Source organism: Garra rufa, chromosome 1, assembly GCF_049309525.1.
Source record: "Garra rufa chromosome 1, GarRuf1.0, whole genome shotgun sequence".
NCBI classification, from domain to species: Eukaryota; Metazoa; Chordata; class Actinopteri; order Cypriniformes; family Cyprinidae; genus Garra; species Garra rufa.
Window position 1 is genome coordinate 46951715 of NC_133361.1, and position 15451 is coordinate 46967165.

At 36.5% G+C, this 15451-nt stretch overlaps 1 protein-coding gene across 1 annotated transcript; it reads left to right on the plus strand.

Moving 5' to 3' along the window:
• The first annotated feature begins 3 nt into the window (after positions 1-3).
• Positions 4-14124, plus strand: LOC141336232 (uncharacterized). Its single transcript, XM_073841790.1, has 5 exons — positions 4-218; positions 2360-2707; positions 5243-5535; positions 5677-5809; positions 9874-14124. Exons 2-5 carry the CDS (start codon positions 2443-2445, stop codon positions 9888-9890), a joined length of 708 nt encoding a protein of 235 aa, XP_073697891.1. The 5' UTR covers positions 4-218; positions 2360-2442; the 3' UTR covers positions 9891-14124.
• Positions 14125-15451: the final 1327 nt, after the last annotated feature.

A 15451-nucleotide genomic window follows, 5' to 3' on the forward strand; every position in this document is an offset into this window, starting at 1 on the left:
AGGGAGAACAGCGAGTCGTAAACGCAGTGGATCATATGCCGACAGATCACCCCACGTTTTTATACTGACACACACACTAGTATATGGTGGGATAAAGCAAGGCTGTATTTGAATTTTAATTCTGTAGCGCCACCTGAACTTTCATGTGCTACTGTTTATTCAAATTCAAAATGAGAACGATTATGATGATTGTTGCAGTCATTTTGCATTAGATAAAGGTGAGTTCACTTTCGATCTGCATGCTTCTAGTTCATTATGTGCATTTTGTTTCTCGCTTCAGAGCATCAATCGTTGCTCGGATGCTGTGGGTGTGTCACTTTTTTACTGCTGTATTCTGTATGTGTATATGTATATGTATATGTGTGTGCAACTGCTGTCTATGTGCTCGTTATTCTCACTAAATTATGATATAGCCATTTGACAGGTTTACAGAGGACCCGTGGACGCGAGTCCTGTGTCTGTTGTGTGCTTGTCTCTAGACTGGCATTTCAAAGAGTGTGACAGATGAAAAGGAAAAGTAATTGATGTGAGATGGATTGATTATCCAATTGCCATGAGGGTAATGTCAAACGGAACACGGCGCACGAATCAGTTGCAGTGTTCAATTAGTAACCTATGTCTTGTCATAAATCATAAAATGTTTTATAGTTGCAGATATGGGTGTGTCGTTTGATGCTCTTTGTTTTCTCACAGAGGTTGGCGTATATCTGATGCTCGTGTGGACTTTAATGTACATCGTGTACTTTATGTAATGATTCTGGCTAGTTGGTTTCTATCGGAATATGATCGATATTATTAGAGTCTTTTGTTGGTTTCATTTTAAATTGGGAAAGGTGAGATTTTGGGTGTGACAGAAAGCTAGTTTTTAAGACCATACATACAACATGTTCCGTGGTTTTAGGCGGTCCAGCTTTGACGGTTGCAGCTCTCCCACAATGAGGCAGATGAGGATAGCACACAAATAAAGCTGCCTGTGATGGCTTTATGTTTAATTTTTGCCCCTGTAGGATGTTAGAACAGATTCCTGCTCTGAGGGAAATTAAATGTAGGCAGGTGTACAGGTGCAGACTAGGATGTTCACCTGACAAAACGAGCATGGCAAATTACGGAGTAAACAATAGATAAAGTATCATGAATTTGCTTACTGATGTAGAATTTATGTTGGTTTCTTTGGTTACTGCTTAATATGCAGCAACAACACTTCAGCCATTGATTTTCTCAGAATGTGTGCACACTGAGCTCTGTAACACAATCAAAACATTATTGTTGAATTGTCCATTTTTGTTCAAAGTTTGGGGCATGACTATTTGTTTTTCAAACCAGAGGCAGACATGGATAGTGTTTGGAAAGCTGGTTTGAAAAAATATATTCTATTCTATTCTATTCTATTCTATTCTATTCTATTCTATTCTATTCTATTATATTATATTATATTAGTTATATACAATAAAAACAGCAGTAATGTGAAATATTATTATACAATTTTACCATTGTTTTCTATTTGAATTTATTTTAAAATGCAATTTATTCCTATGATGGCAAATGTAAAGTTTTAGCATCATTACTCCAGTCTTTAGTGTCACATGATCCTTCAGAAAAATACATAATGATTTGGTTCTCAACAAACATTTATTATAGCTTAGACTATATTGCTACGTAATATTTTTATGGAAGCCATGATAGATTTATCAAAATTATTTGATGAATATAAAGTTAAAATAACTTTTTTAAACAAATCTTTTGTAGTTATAATTTTTTACTGCCACTTTGGATCAATTTAATTCATCTTTGCTGAATAAATTAAATAATAGTTTCTGTAAAAACAAAATCAAAACAAAAATAGAATTTAGAATTACAGTAGTAAAAAAAGTTCAGCTATATTCAGTGATAAAATGGAAATATTGTTGTACACTTTACACTATATAAACCAAAACTGTAGTATATAAATCAATCATAGAATTGTTATTATTGTTGTTTATTGTCCAGGAGTGTATTTGATTTTTTATGCAATCAAAGGAGTTGAAACCTGTAAATTATAGAAAAAAAAAAAAAAAAAAAAATATATATATATATATATATATATTGCCGCTCGCAATTTTGGGCTCTATGAGAAAATATGAGGTTGGGCCCCCCCACCACACCAAAGCAGATCTCTAGGGGCCCCTAAAGGGCGTGGGCCCTTAGAATTGTCCTAACTCCCCCCCCCCCCCCCCCTTAGCAGCGCCCCTGCTAGGGTCACATATATTATTAATGATGACAGACTGAATGTTAGTGTAAATTTTTTCCTTCACTATATATGAATAGGAATTGTACAATGAACACAATGCCTTAAATGTTTTCATTGATTTTTACCCAACAGTTCTCAACAAAAGAAATCCAAAATTTATACGGACATATAAGTTTGATTTTGCCACACTTCAGTTGTCATAGACATCTTTGGGAATGGATGTGAACGCTGACACCAGCATTCCCACTACTGCACCTGGTGCAGTGGAGGAACAACAGCAGCAGCAACCATCAGAGCAAGAGACCAGTCAGCAACCAGGCACACAGTCAGACCTCACCGCCATCACCTCACAGCCAGTCGAGAACGAGCAACAAGATCCACCCTCCACCACAACACCTACTCCTGCTGTAGACCCCGCCCCCTCTCAGGATCACCCACCCATAGATCACCTGACAGTCATCGACGAGGAGATAGAAACAAGTAAAAAACTATTTTAAAATATTTTTATAGTCAGGCAGTTTGCATTGTTTGGTTATTAGTTTATAAAATATTTTTACATGTACATTTATTCTAAATTGACATTTTATCACCTGTCGTAACCTGTCATTTAAAGACCCCATGGCATAAAATCTAGAGTTTTGTGGTGTTAAGTCCATGTCTGCTAGCTTTGAGGCCATCTGTATGCTAGTATATACTTAAAATAGGGCTGGGTTTTGACACAAATTTCATGATTTAGTTTGATTCTGATTCACAAGCTTGCAATTAGATCCGATTTCCAGTTTAATCATTTTGGATAAATATCAGGTACATGCCCAATTTTCTCAAAGAAAACTAAATTCTTAACTAATGCTGTAAAATATACATGAGAGTCAGTTAAAACTAGATTTTTATCATTTTAAATGTTAAAATTAACTGATTTGTATACAAATGTTTAAATTGTACTCTAAATTATTATGCAATTTTCATAATGATCAGTTCACATATGTGACCCTGGACCACAAAACCAGTCATAAGGTTAAATTTTACAAAACTGAGATGTATACATCATATGAAAGCTCAATAAATAAGCTTTCTATTGATGTATGGTTTGTTAGGATAGGACAATATTTGGCCGAGATACATCTATTTGAAAATCTGGAATCTGAGGGTGCAAAAAAATCAAAATACTGAGAAAATCACCTTTAAAGTTGTCCAAATTAAGTTCTTAACAATGCATATTACTAATCAAAAATTACATTTTGATATATTTATAGTAGGAATTTTACAAAAAATCTTCATGGAACATGATCTTTACTTAATTTCCTAATGATTTTTGGCATAAAAGAAAAATCAATAATTTTGACCCATGCAATGTATTTTTGGCTATTGCTACAAATATACCCCAGCGACTTAAGACTGGTTTTGTGGTCCAGGGTCACATATGCTTCGCGTTACCACTTCTCTTGAACTGTCATTCATTAAACAGCAGAATTTGAAATATGAGACTTCATATCAAAAGTAAAAAAGCACAAAGCTTATTACGATTTATTTGATGAAAAGCAAGCTACAATGTTCCGTTCCTTGACCGAAAACAGGCAAGACTAGTCGATTCTTGGGATTTAAGAATCAATATTGTTTTGTAGAAATGAGAAAAGATTTAAATCCAGAAATCAATAAGTCCTAACCTAAATTTTATTCCCCCTTCATTTTTTTCACATTTTGTTACATTGCAACCTAATGTTAAGCTGCTTTAAATTACTTTTTTCCACATCAATCTACACTCCATACACCATAAAAAAAAAAAAAAAAAGATTTGTGACAACTTTGCAAAAAAATAAATAAATAAAACATTAACATTGCATAAGTATTCATACCCTTAACTCAGTACATAGTTGAAACACCTTTACCGCCTCAAGTCTTTTTTGGGTATGATGTGACAAGCTTTGCACATCTGTACTTAGCGATTATCTGTGATTCTCCTCACTTCTTCACCTTTCAAGCTCTGTCAGCTTGGATGGGGGCTGGCAGACATTTTCAGGTTTCTCCTGAAATGTTTGATTGGGTTCAAGCCCAGAAAAGTGTCCTAGAAATATATGTATGAATAATCATGCAATGGAATCATTTAAGTGTTTAATTTCTAATGAATTTGCAATGTTGTTACAAACTGTTTTTTGCTTTGTCATTATGGTGTATGAAATGTAGATTGATGTGGGAAAAAAATGATTTAAAGCAGTTTAACATAAGGCTGTAGCATTACAAAATGTAAAAAAAAAATGATTTCACAAGGCACTGTATTTTAGTCAGCAAAATACCACCTCCCTTAATACCACTTGCCTCTGACTAGCAATAGCTATTACCAAATCTTGTAGCCCTTCATTATGACACCCATTACTTCCTGTTTCAATAGGAAATATACACTAATGTTCAAAATGTTTTTTAAAGCAGAGTAAAAATACAGCAAAATAGACATTTTGTGATTTCTCTTTACTGTCAACTTTTATTTATTCAGTGCATCCTTACTAATTAAAAGCATTAATCTGTTTTTAATAAATCGTGCTAACCTTTGAATGACAGTGTGTTAACAAAGGAGAGAAAACAGCATTTGTCAAGCCATGGGGTCTTTAATGATCACCTTAGTCCCACTGTGATGTGCAAGCTGCACCTTCTGTCCTCTAAATGATCTCTCAGCTTTTTTTTTTCTAAAATTCCTTGAGTTTTGATCTTAGACCAGGAGCTAGACTGATATAAAATGATTTACAGCCTCACTCTGCTTTCACTCCATTTTCTTCTTAGCTTTTGTACCATCCCCCGCTCTTTTTCATGTCTGTTTCTTAACAAGTAGATGAGTCAGATGCAGCTCCCCTCTGCCAGTAAAAACCAAGCAGATTTTTGTGTCTGTAGAACAAGGCCATAACCATGTTTTCAGCACTGGAAGGGGACTTTTTTCTTTTTTTAATAAGTTAATAAGAGGAGTGCAATCATTTCAAATATTGGGAGAATTTGGCCATTCACATTCTCTGTTTCGCATCACTCCAGGTAATGGTATTTGCCCTGGTCCTATCGAAAGGTCTCCAATCGCTTCTTCTCCTCCTCGTCAGCAGCATGCCAAACCTAACCACGCACACGCAAACGGCCGAGCCAGGCTGAGCAGCCGCTCTGGGTCAGTGAGTCACGCGGGGTCGCCTCGACCGTCACTCTCCCGACAGCCCAGCGCGGCCACTGATGTTGGAGACGGATCCAAACCCAATGATTATCTCGTATGGGCTATTATGGCCTGCCTCTGCCCTGTCTGGCCCATTAACATCATCGGCTTGACCTTCTCAGTCATGGTGTGTGCTTGTGTGTTTATGGGGTGGGATTGCTGGATATAGTTTCTGTCGAGTAAACTGTATTTTGCATAATTCCTTCTTGTGATAATGGAATTATTCATTTTTCCTCCTTTTCCTTTCAACTGCTCTTTCTACTCTTAGTCTCGGAACAGTCTGCAGCAGGGAAATGTGGATGGTGCGCGTCGTCTTGGCCAGAATGCAAAGATCCTGTCCATCGTGTCATTGGTGGGTGGGATTATCATCATTATTGTTACTATCGTCTTCAACTGGGGTGGTGAGTATCCTTCACATGAGGCCATAGCATGTGAAATTGAATGCAAGCTTAGAGCTGACTTTGTGATTTGGGTCAATGTCAGGTTGAAGCTTTAGCTCACGGTCAGGATTTGAATTAGATCTGATTACAGGTGAGATCGATCGTGGGCCCATTTTAATGGATCTAAGTAGGGCTGCCCCCTAATAATCGATTAACCATTAGTCGAGGAGAAGAGGCTTGGTCAACCAAATTTTTTTTAGTTGCTTCGTCGCAGAAAAAAAAAATTCCACAGAAACTGATGAAATCTGTGATGTACAAATTGTTAACGGCTGGTCCATGTGGTAATACATCGGGAAGGACATCTAAATGTTTGCCTATCATGGCCTTCTAACTGAAATATGTATGTACAAGCAACTTTACATGGCCGTTCAATCTAACGCTAACCTAGAAAAATGTAGGCTATTCAGGAAGCTGAACAGTAGCACTTTTACTGCATGTCAGATGGAGGCGTTGGTGCGGTCACTTGCTCTTAAAATACTCTGTCATTTTTGGTCATGCAGTTTAAAGTAATACATCTTTCAAACCTGTAAAGACTATGTTTATTTGTCTGCACTCAGAATAACGACGAAATGTAGAATAACTAAAGCATACAGGATGCACTTTCTGTCATCTCTGTCTCTGTGAACTTGAGCATGAAACTTCGAAACTCCATGTATACTTGCCTTACAGACATGAAAAATATATCTATATAGAGAGAAATGAACTTTTAAATGAACCAATTCAAATAGAAAACAAATATTCATAGTGAAGATGATGAGTCAGTGTTGCCGACTTAAGCCGAAAACAAAGAAAGCACTAGTTTATCAATAAGTTATTAAAACGTTAATGCCAGTGGCGGCTCCTGACAAATATCTCTGGGGGGGCAACTGTTCTGATTTTGGCAAAGATAACCGCTTTAATGGGTAAAATTATGATAAAATTCAGATAGCCAACTTTACAGCGTTACATTGCATTGTTTGATTTGGTTTCCCTGTTCCTAGATGGCAACATCAGGCATGAATTGTACAAACTGTACAGTATTTTGAATAGCTATATTAAATTTATCGCAATGGTCTCAAATACACTGAAACACTTCCACCATGGCCATCAAGAGACACATTGTCATCAACTAGTTTGCCCTCTAAGAGTAAAAAAAAAAAAAAAGCCATACTGCTTTACAATTAAAGACTTTTTATTTCTCATATTAAAACTGTAATTAATCAAATCTTTCCAGAACATATTCAGTATAAATTTGGCTGCCAATATGCAATCAATACAACTATTTAAAATTCAACATTTGGAGAAAACAACATATAACATACAAGGCCGTAACCAGGGTTTGAAAATTAGTGAGGTGTTAAGAATTGTGCTATAATAACACCCACAAATGCACTACATATAGCCTAAACTTCAAAATAGACAGACATGTAGATGATTGTGAAAGATTTTTTATTCAGTATAATGTTTTACATGGAAAGTTCGTTTTTTTTTTTTAGCTGAGGGAATTTTTATTTTATAACAAGTTATAAAAATAACGTTAGAATAATGACATTGACATAAAACTAACGTTCAACTTTCCACTTTATAAATGTCCCAAAGTGTCACTATTGGACAAAAGTTTCACTAAATTGGACAAACGAGTCAAAAAACACGTGGATCTGGCAACAAACGGAGACTGCTGCAGCCGCGCTCTCACTCAACGCGTTCTCAAGCCCCGTTCACTGCGCTAGCTTCTCGCAGCAAACACTCATGTGATATGAGGTGGTTTAAACGGCTAAATAATCATTCGAAGAGCTTGACATTTTATTTTTGAATATAAAAAATGACCGAGGTCCGGACCTCGGTGACCTCATAGCTGGCTACGGCCGTGATAACATAAACAATTCACCATTTAATAACACACATCACTTGTATTGAAATTTTGCTCGCTTCTCTTTTATGCAGGCAAAGTGATCAATTACCCTCTCATTAAAATCAGGCATGTTCCTGACAAGTTCCCTCTCCATTGAAAGCATGGCCAATGCATTCAGACGTCTCGCTACACGCGTGCGTGCCGTACATCTTCGAGCACGCATCAGTGCGTATTACGAAATCACGTTGGGGCGAGCCCTCCCGGTGCCCATTGAAATGCATTGTAGGGTTCAAAATTTGAAAAAAAAAAATCTCACAATATAACTCTATGAGACCGGCTGAGGCGATTTTCAATCTGACTGAGATCGCCCCAAGGGGGCGGGGTTTTAGGTTGGAAAGTGACATTCAGGCTGTTGATTGTACAGTAATATGCAGACTAGGACTAGCAAAATAAGAGTCTTTTTCTCCTCTCTTTTTTCGTGTGGCTCAAGGAGGGCGATGCACTATCGCCCACCATGGGCCAGCCGCCCCTGGTTAATGCAGTCTCCTTGCTGTATTCCCCGGCACATTCATTATTATTATTATATCTGCCGGTGTGCTGTGGCAACCTTTTTTGAGTGCGCTTGAGTGCTTATTAGGCTATATAGGCAATTAAAGCTCATTAAAAGAGTTGTTCACTTTCAGAATCAGTCGTAAAGAAGTTATTTTTTTTGAGGGAAATATTTCTGGATTTCTTTCCATATAATGGACTTCTATGGTGCCCCTGAGTTTGAACTTCCAAAATGCAGTTTAAATGCAGCTTCAAAGGGCTCTAAATGATCCCAGCGGAGGAAGAAGGGTCTTATCTAGTGAAACCATCTAAAAACATTTACAATTCATATACTTTTTATTCTCCAGAGTACACACAGAGCTAGACAAGACAAGCATTTGAGGTTAAAAAGTATATAAATAGTTTTTTTTTTTTTTTTTTTTAGAAAATTTTTAGAAAAGTTTTGCTAGATAATTTTTTCCTCGGCTGGGATCGTTTAGAGCCCTTTGAAGCTGCATTTTGAAAGTTCAAACTCGGGGGCACCATAGAAGTCCATTATATGTTTTCCTCAAAAAACATAATTTCCTTACGACTGAAGAATTTCATGACAAGGGGGTGAGTACATTATCTGTACATTTTTGTTCTGAAAGTCAACTACTCCTTTAATATGGTTTATTATGATTTATAGGGTTTATTAATAAACATTCGACTAATAGTTGACTAATGTTTAAAATTAACAAAGTACTAGTCGACCAGAAAAATCTTTAGTGGAGGGCGGCCCTAGATCTATGTGTTTTGTTCTATAGTTTGTAGAAGTAGTGATTTTCACATGTAATTTGTTTATACATCTAATACGATCATTTAAATTCTATATAAATCTAAATTAAGAAAAACTGTACATCTCCAAGATGCTTTAAGAGACCAAATGCAAAGTACACCTAGGGCAAAAGCTGCTTAAAACACACAGGATGGTCTCACCAAATGTTGATTTAATTTAGTTAATAGAAGTTAATTGATAAGGAAAATCTATTTATGACATTATTTTTGACAGCATCCTCATTTTATAGCAATTTTACACAAGTGCCTAAAACTTTTAACAGTACTGTAGCCTTGCAGGCAGGTTTCTTGAAGCAATTCCTCTGGATTTAGTCTGTCTCAGTTTGCTCTGTTTCTTTATGTGATTCCAGACAGACAGGATAATGATGATGAGATCTGATCTCTGTGTGGAGCACTGGCTGTTGTCAGACTCCTTGTGCAAACAAAACTCTCACTCGATTATTACAATTAATTGCCAAATGAATGTTTGGAAATGCAAACTGATATTTCCTACTGACACACTACAGCAAAACAGAAATAACTGACTGAAAACATCTTTTAGCTGGTGAAAATACTAGTGTTCTAATAATTTTGGCCACCATTGTATATAACTTTGTATCCTGTTTTATTCTTACAATTTTGGAAATCAGTCTACAACTACATATGGTTTAACTAAAAAATATACAATGACAGAACTTTGTAAAGCAATCTTGTTCTGTCTCCTACAAAAAGATTAGGAGATTAAGCTGTGTTAATGTTAATTATTTTCTATTGAATTGATTTTTGAAGTAGGTGTTTTGTTTGAAATTCACTGTGCTTCGTTCTTTTAACACCTCTTCTTCTCTTTCAGTAATACTTAAGACCTGACGACCATCACGACACTCAGGGTGAAGTAAAATTCACAACTAACAACCAATCCATGATGACCATTTTCTTCTTCCATGTGTCATTCATCTCTCTACATCTGAATGCTCCTGAATGCTTTTTCAGTTGTTTTATACTCTGTCTGAAGACTTTGAAGCTGGATGTAATCTTCTATCATACCAGAACTATCAAAAACAACACAGACTCAGCTCTTCAAATGCCCGGAATCACAAGCAAAGCGCAAGGCATGCATGTTTTCTTTTCTTTTTTTTTTCAACAAAGGACTTATCATTTGAGATGATGTCAGTGAGGAGACCACAAATATGATCTCATTTCATTCGTCATGCACCCCTTGAGGATGTGAGGGAGAAAAGGAATGAAAGGGAATGAGAAGAGGTTTGGTTCTTAACAAAGATCAGAAGTATTACAAGTATTTTTACGCTCAAACTTTCCATAAAGAAAAGCTCAGATTAAAATGTAATTGATTATATAAAACAGCAGATGGCTTCTATATTGGCATCTGTCCTCAGATGAGTCCGCTCTAGACACACTTTTGTCTAGGCTTTCTTTTTTCCTTTGATGGATGGATGAGCTGTGCCCAGCGTTTAAACATGGGTTCTTTATTTTTAAGTAGACATGATGATTGTCTCAAAGGATTGAAACGGCGCAGGAGCCTCTCTTTCTTTCTCTCTCTCAGAATGTACAGAGATCCAGGTTAACACACATAAACAAAAATTGATGCATCAGAGAATCCTACAGATAGAGAAGGAGGGAGAGGTGAGGAGAAAGTGGGAGGGATCGAGAGATAGCTGCGGTCTTTTGTTTCACACAGATGGAGGGATGGAGAAAGAAGGATAGAGGAGGAGAGGAGGGGGGCAGAGTCTTCAGATGAATAGATACCCCAGAGATGGCGAGATGTGGGGAATGCAGTAGTGTTGAGCGGGATCTGAGCTGCTTCTGATTGGCTGCTTGCTTGTATGTGTGCGTGTGTGTGTGTGTGTGTGTGTGTGTGAGAAAGCCAATACCGTAAAGCTCGCCAACACTCCCTCCCCTCTTCCTCACAGCTATGCTCGGCTAGATCCTTCAAGGCAAACAGAAAGAAAGACATGAATTTATTATTGTGTTTTTGCAGTATGGGGTAAAACGATGATACAAGCAGTCATGTTTTTATATCGTGATGTTTACAATAGAATCAGACACATTCAGCAGGAGCGCTAGAACGTTTTGACTATGACGAATGATTTTACACAGCTACAAAATGTTTGCTTGGTGGAATGATTTGTGTTGCTCTATAGAATGATACCTGAATCGTTCCTGGTCAGGCCACACCAACTGTGCCAAAATTCAGACTCTGCCAAGACTCCAGCATAGGTGGGCATGTTTGTGACTGTAACAGGAAATGAGAGCATGGATGCATTTTTATGAAGGCTTATATGTAGGGATGCACTGATATTAAAATTCTAGCCCATACTGATACGCCATTCATTATTTTCACATTATGGCCGATAGCCGACAAATGGCTAATATTAAAAATGTCTGTAATATAGAAAGAATTAAACACTAAAAACTTAACTGAGGCTTAAATAAATTGTGCTTAAAGGGATAGCTCACCCAAAAATGAAAATTCTGTCATTAATTACACACCTTCATGTTGTTTTAAACCTGTCAGACTTTCGTTCATCTTCGAAACACAAATTAAGATATTTTTGATTAAATCCGAGAGCTTTCTGACCCAGAGATGTAGACTAATGGGGAAGAAAATTGTTGTTATTTTTGTTTTCTTTGTGGCCAAAAAGTATTCTCGTAGCTTCAAAACACAATGGTTTTCTTACTACCTTTCTGGGCCGTGAACGTGTCAGTTGCATTGCTGTCTAAGCAGAGTCAGAAAGCTCTTGGATTTCATCAATTCTTAATTTGTGTTTTGAAGATGAATGAAGGTCTTATGGGTTTGGAACGACATGAGGGTGAGTAAATAATGACAAATGAATTATTTTCATTTTTTGGTGAACTATTCTTTTAAAACTTTGAAAATTTTTCCAAATCTGTTACCAGACATTAAAATAAAAAACAGCAAATGAGCATTTACAATTATTTTAAACAAAAAAAGTAATATTTGTTAACCGATATATTTTACTCCAACCAACCGATAACTTTATGTAAAAATAAAGAAAATGAAGATGTACAATTAAATATCCAATATCACAAAAAAAAAAAATCTGACTGACAAAAAACATATGACAATACGATTATGTGAAAAAAATGTAAAAATAGTGGGAAATAGCATGCACAATTAAATGTCCAATATCAGACAAAAACATTCAATATTGATACAACATAAATTTAAATACTACCAAACTAACCCTTTATCCAAAGTTTAATTTTTATCATTCATGAATGAAAACATTTTGTAATATGATTTCTATACACAATTTCCATGGTAATGCAATGTCTGATTTTAAAATGGTTTTCAAAGGATGAATTTTGAGATTTTAATTTATGTAATTTCTAATGATTTCTAAAGTGTGATAGAGAAAAAGGCAACGAAGGAAGTCTTTATGTGGAAAAGGTTAGAACTCCTGTTTTGAACAAACTCCTGTTCAAATTATGTAGATAATTTTATTATTACATTTTTATAATTTGTAACACAAAACAGTGGTAAAATATCTATTTAGGAGTCTTAGACCTTCCCAACGATATATAGTTGACATGATTAGATTAGGATTTATTTGTAAGATGGTGAAGTAAACTTATAGGCATCCCGGGACACATTAAAGGGATAGTTCACCCAAAAATGAAAATTTCGGTATTAAATACTCACCCTTTTGTCATTATAAACTTGTCTTTTGTTCATCTTCAGATCACAAATTAATGTCTTAAATGTTTGATTTCCTTACTATGCTTCTGGGCCTTGAATGTGTCTGTTGCAGGGTTAGAAAGGGTTGTTGAGGGTGAGAAATTAATAACAGAATTTTAATTTTTGGGTGAACTATCCCTTTAAAAAAATGTATTGTGCATCCCTACATATTTGGAGTTCTTTTATAGGCAAAATGACAAATCCCTCATTTTCATGGCTTCGGGTCTCTTGCATGCAGAATGTGACTGTTCCATTGATGTTTACAGCTTTTCGATGGTCATGGGGGCACTTGTTAACTATCTGAGATCAAGTATTCTTGATTTTTACAAGGCAAAACCTTTGCTGTGTAGCACTTTGTAAATGTTCTGTATCTAATGCAACTAATTCAGTACCACAAACAGTATGATGCCAATAAGCATGCTGACTCAGGTTGGGCGGTGAGAGGGACTCGCTTTGGGTTTGGCTTGCATGAACAGATGGGGCTACAATCGTCTTTTTGATACGTTTCAGTTTGCGCCTGCTCTACATCCCCACCGCTCAAATATGAATGAGCGTAGCATGCACATTTGATCCAGCCGCGTGCAGTCAGTGAATGCCAGCTTGACTTTTGTTCTCTTGAATTGTCCCGCTCCGCTATGTTTATATTTAACCTGCTTACGAATTCACGCTTGTATATACGTGTGTATTTATATATGTGTCTGTACATATTTGTATTGCTTCCGATACGACTCTTCTGATGGACATGAACAGTGCTCGTAATGCAAATCTTGACTGTTAACACTGCAGTGCTTTCACAAATTTTATCACTCTTTCAGTATTTTTATTGGTATGTATTTTGAAATCGGCCCTCTCTGCGTACAGTAAGTCCGCGGCCATTTGTTTTGTATGCCATTTGTGCTTTGCCGAAACTTTGACAAGCATGTTTACACACCGATTACAGATCGCCTATGCTGCACAGTGCAATTCTATAAAGAAATGTTTCAGAGAAACCAGCCGAGCCCAGTTCTCTGGGTTACAAGTTCTACCTGTTGTTCAAAGTATCTATTTACTGATGTGAAGAAGAATTCTGTTTTTGTTTATTAAACTTTCCCTTACAAATTCAACTGCATTTTGGTGAAAGCACCCGTGCTAGTCAAGACTTTTCCTCTGTGACATGAAATGATTTGAGAGGCATTATGATAACTCTTGTTGCTAATATAATCCTGATTTCATGCAGATCTGCCTGTGCATGCCTTAATGAATTGCTTTGGAACAACAATATGTGATGTACACTGTATCTGAACAGAAGCGTTTGATAGATCTTGCAGTATTGATCCTTCTTCTGCTCTGTACCAACATTATGCATCAATGAGTCCACTGAATAAACTGTAGCTCATTATGCCATTCTCGTGTGTTCATTCTCTGTCATTATAAGCACAATTGAGGCTCCGTGTGCCAGTTGTTGTATCTCAGATAAGGGCTTTTCACACTTGTAACCCTGGGTTATCGTCATCGTAAATCCTGTTTTTAACTCGGGTATAGGTACTGTTCACACTTCTAATTTAGAAGCAGGGTTAGCACTTCTTTAGTTAAAGGAGAAAGTTCACTTTCACTACGAAAAATTTCTGATAATGTACTCACCCTCTTGTCAAGATCTTTCATTCTTCAGTTGTAAAGAAGTTATGTTTTTGAGGAATTCATTTGAGGATTTCTCTCCATATAGTCGACTTCTAAGGTGCCCCTCAGTTTGAACTTCCAAAATGCAATTTAAATAAAGCTTCAAAAGGCTCTAAACGATCCCAGCCAATGAAAGAAGGGTCTTATCTAGCAAAATGTTTGGTTATTTTCTAAAAGAAAATGTACAATTTATACATAGCTCTGCATGAACTCTGTGTATTCTGGTTCCATACAGTTAGGGTATGTTGAAAAACAACCATCTCATTTTCTCCTCTAACTTTAAAACCATCTTTTTTGTAAATTAGAATTTCCTTCATTATTCTGTATTTATATATTTTTCTTTATAAAAAAAGCTTGTTTTAGGAGAAAAATGTCACATTGTTACATAAAATGCATTAATTGTATTTAATCACCATTTAATTATTAGATTTATAATCCGAAAATCCCAGGGAAAACTTGATAGTACAGTTGTAAATATAATATAAGGATTGACAAAGCTAGAGTCATTATATAAAGAGGACACGCACTGCATGAGTCCAGTTGATGACACTGACACTGCAAATATACAATATTAACCCGGGATTTAAGAATTTACAGTGTGATTAGCTGTTAACCCTGTGTACATTATCAAGCAAGCTATTTCAAGTGTGAAAAGCCCCTTGTTTCTTACAGGACACACTCTTTCTCTCTCCGCTGCTTCCCTGCTCCCTCAATACCGCACACGTCTCCAGGATGTTACAGTTTCCAGGGCAACGGTTGGTAGGCGAGGAGGACAGTGAGGGACCGGGGTGCAGCAGGATAGGGAAAACGAGAGCGTGCGCTCAGACTTCACTGCTGTGTTTAAAAAAATCTATCTCATTTGAATTTTATAGCAGCATGCATTATTAAAAGAGCAGAGACGGCGAGAGAAAGTGTGAGCGAGTCAGGTTAATGGGTGCCGCAGAGACAGACTGGTTTAAAGTTGAGGCTTTGAAATGGAGACAGTGAAAATTAGATATTTTTGTGCAACAGACGGGTAGAGGAGGGGCCGATCGAAAAGAGAAAAAAACAGCAC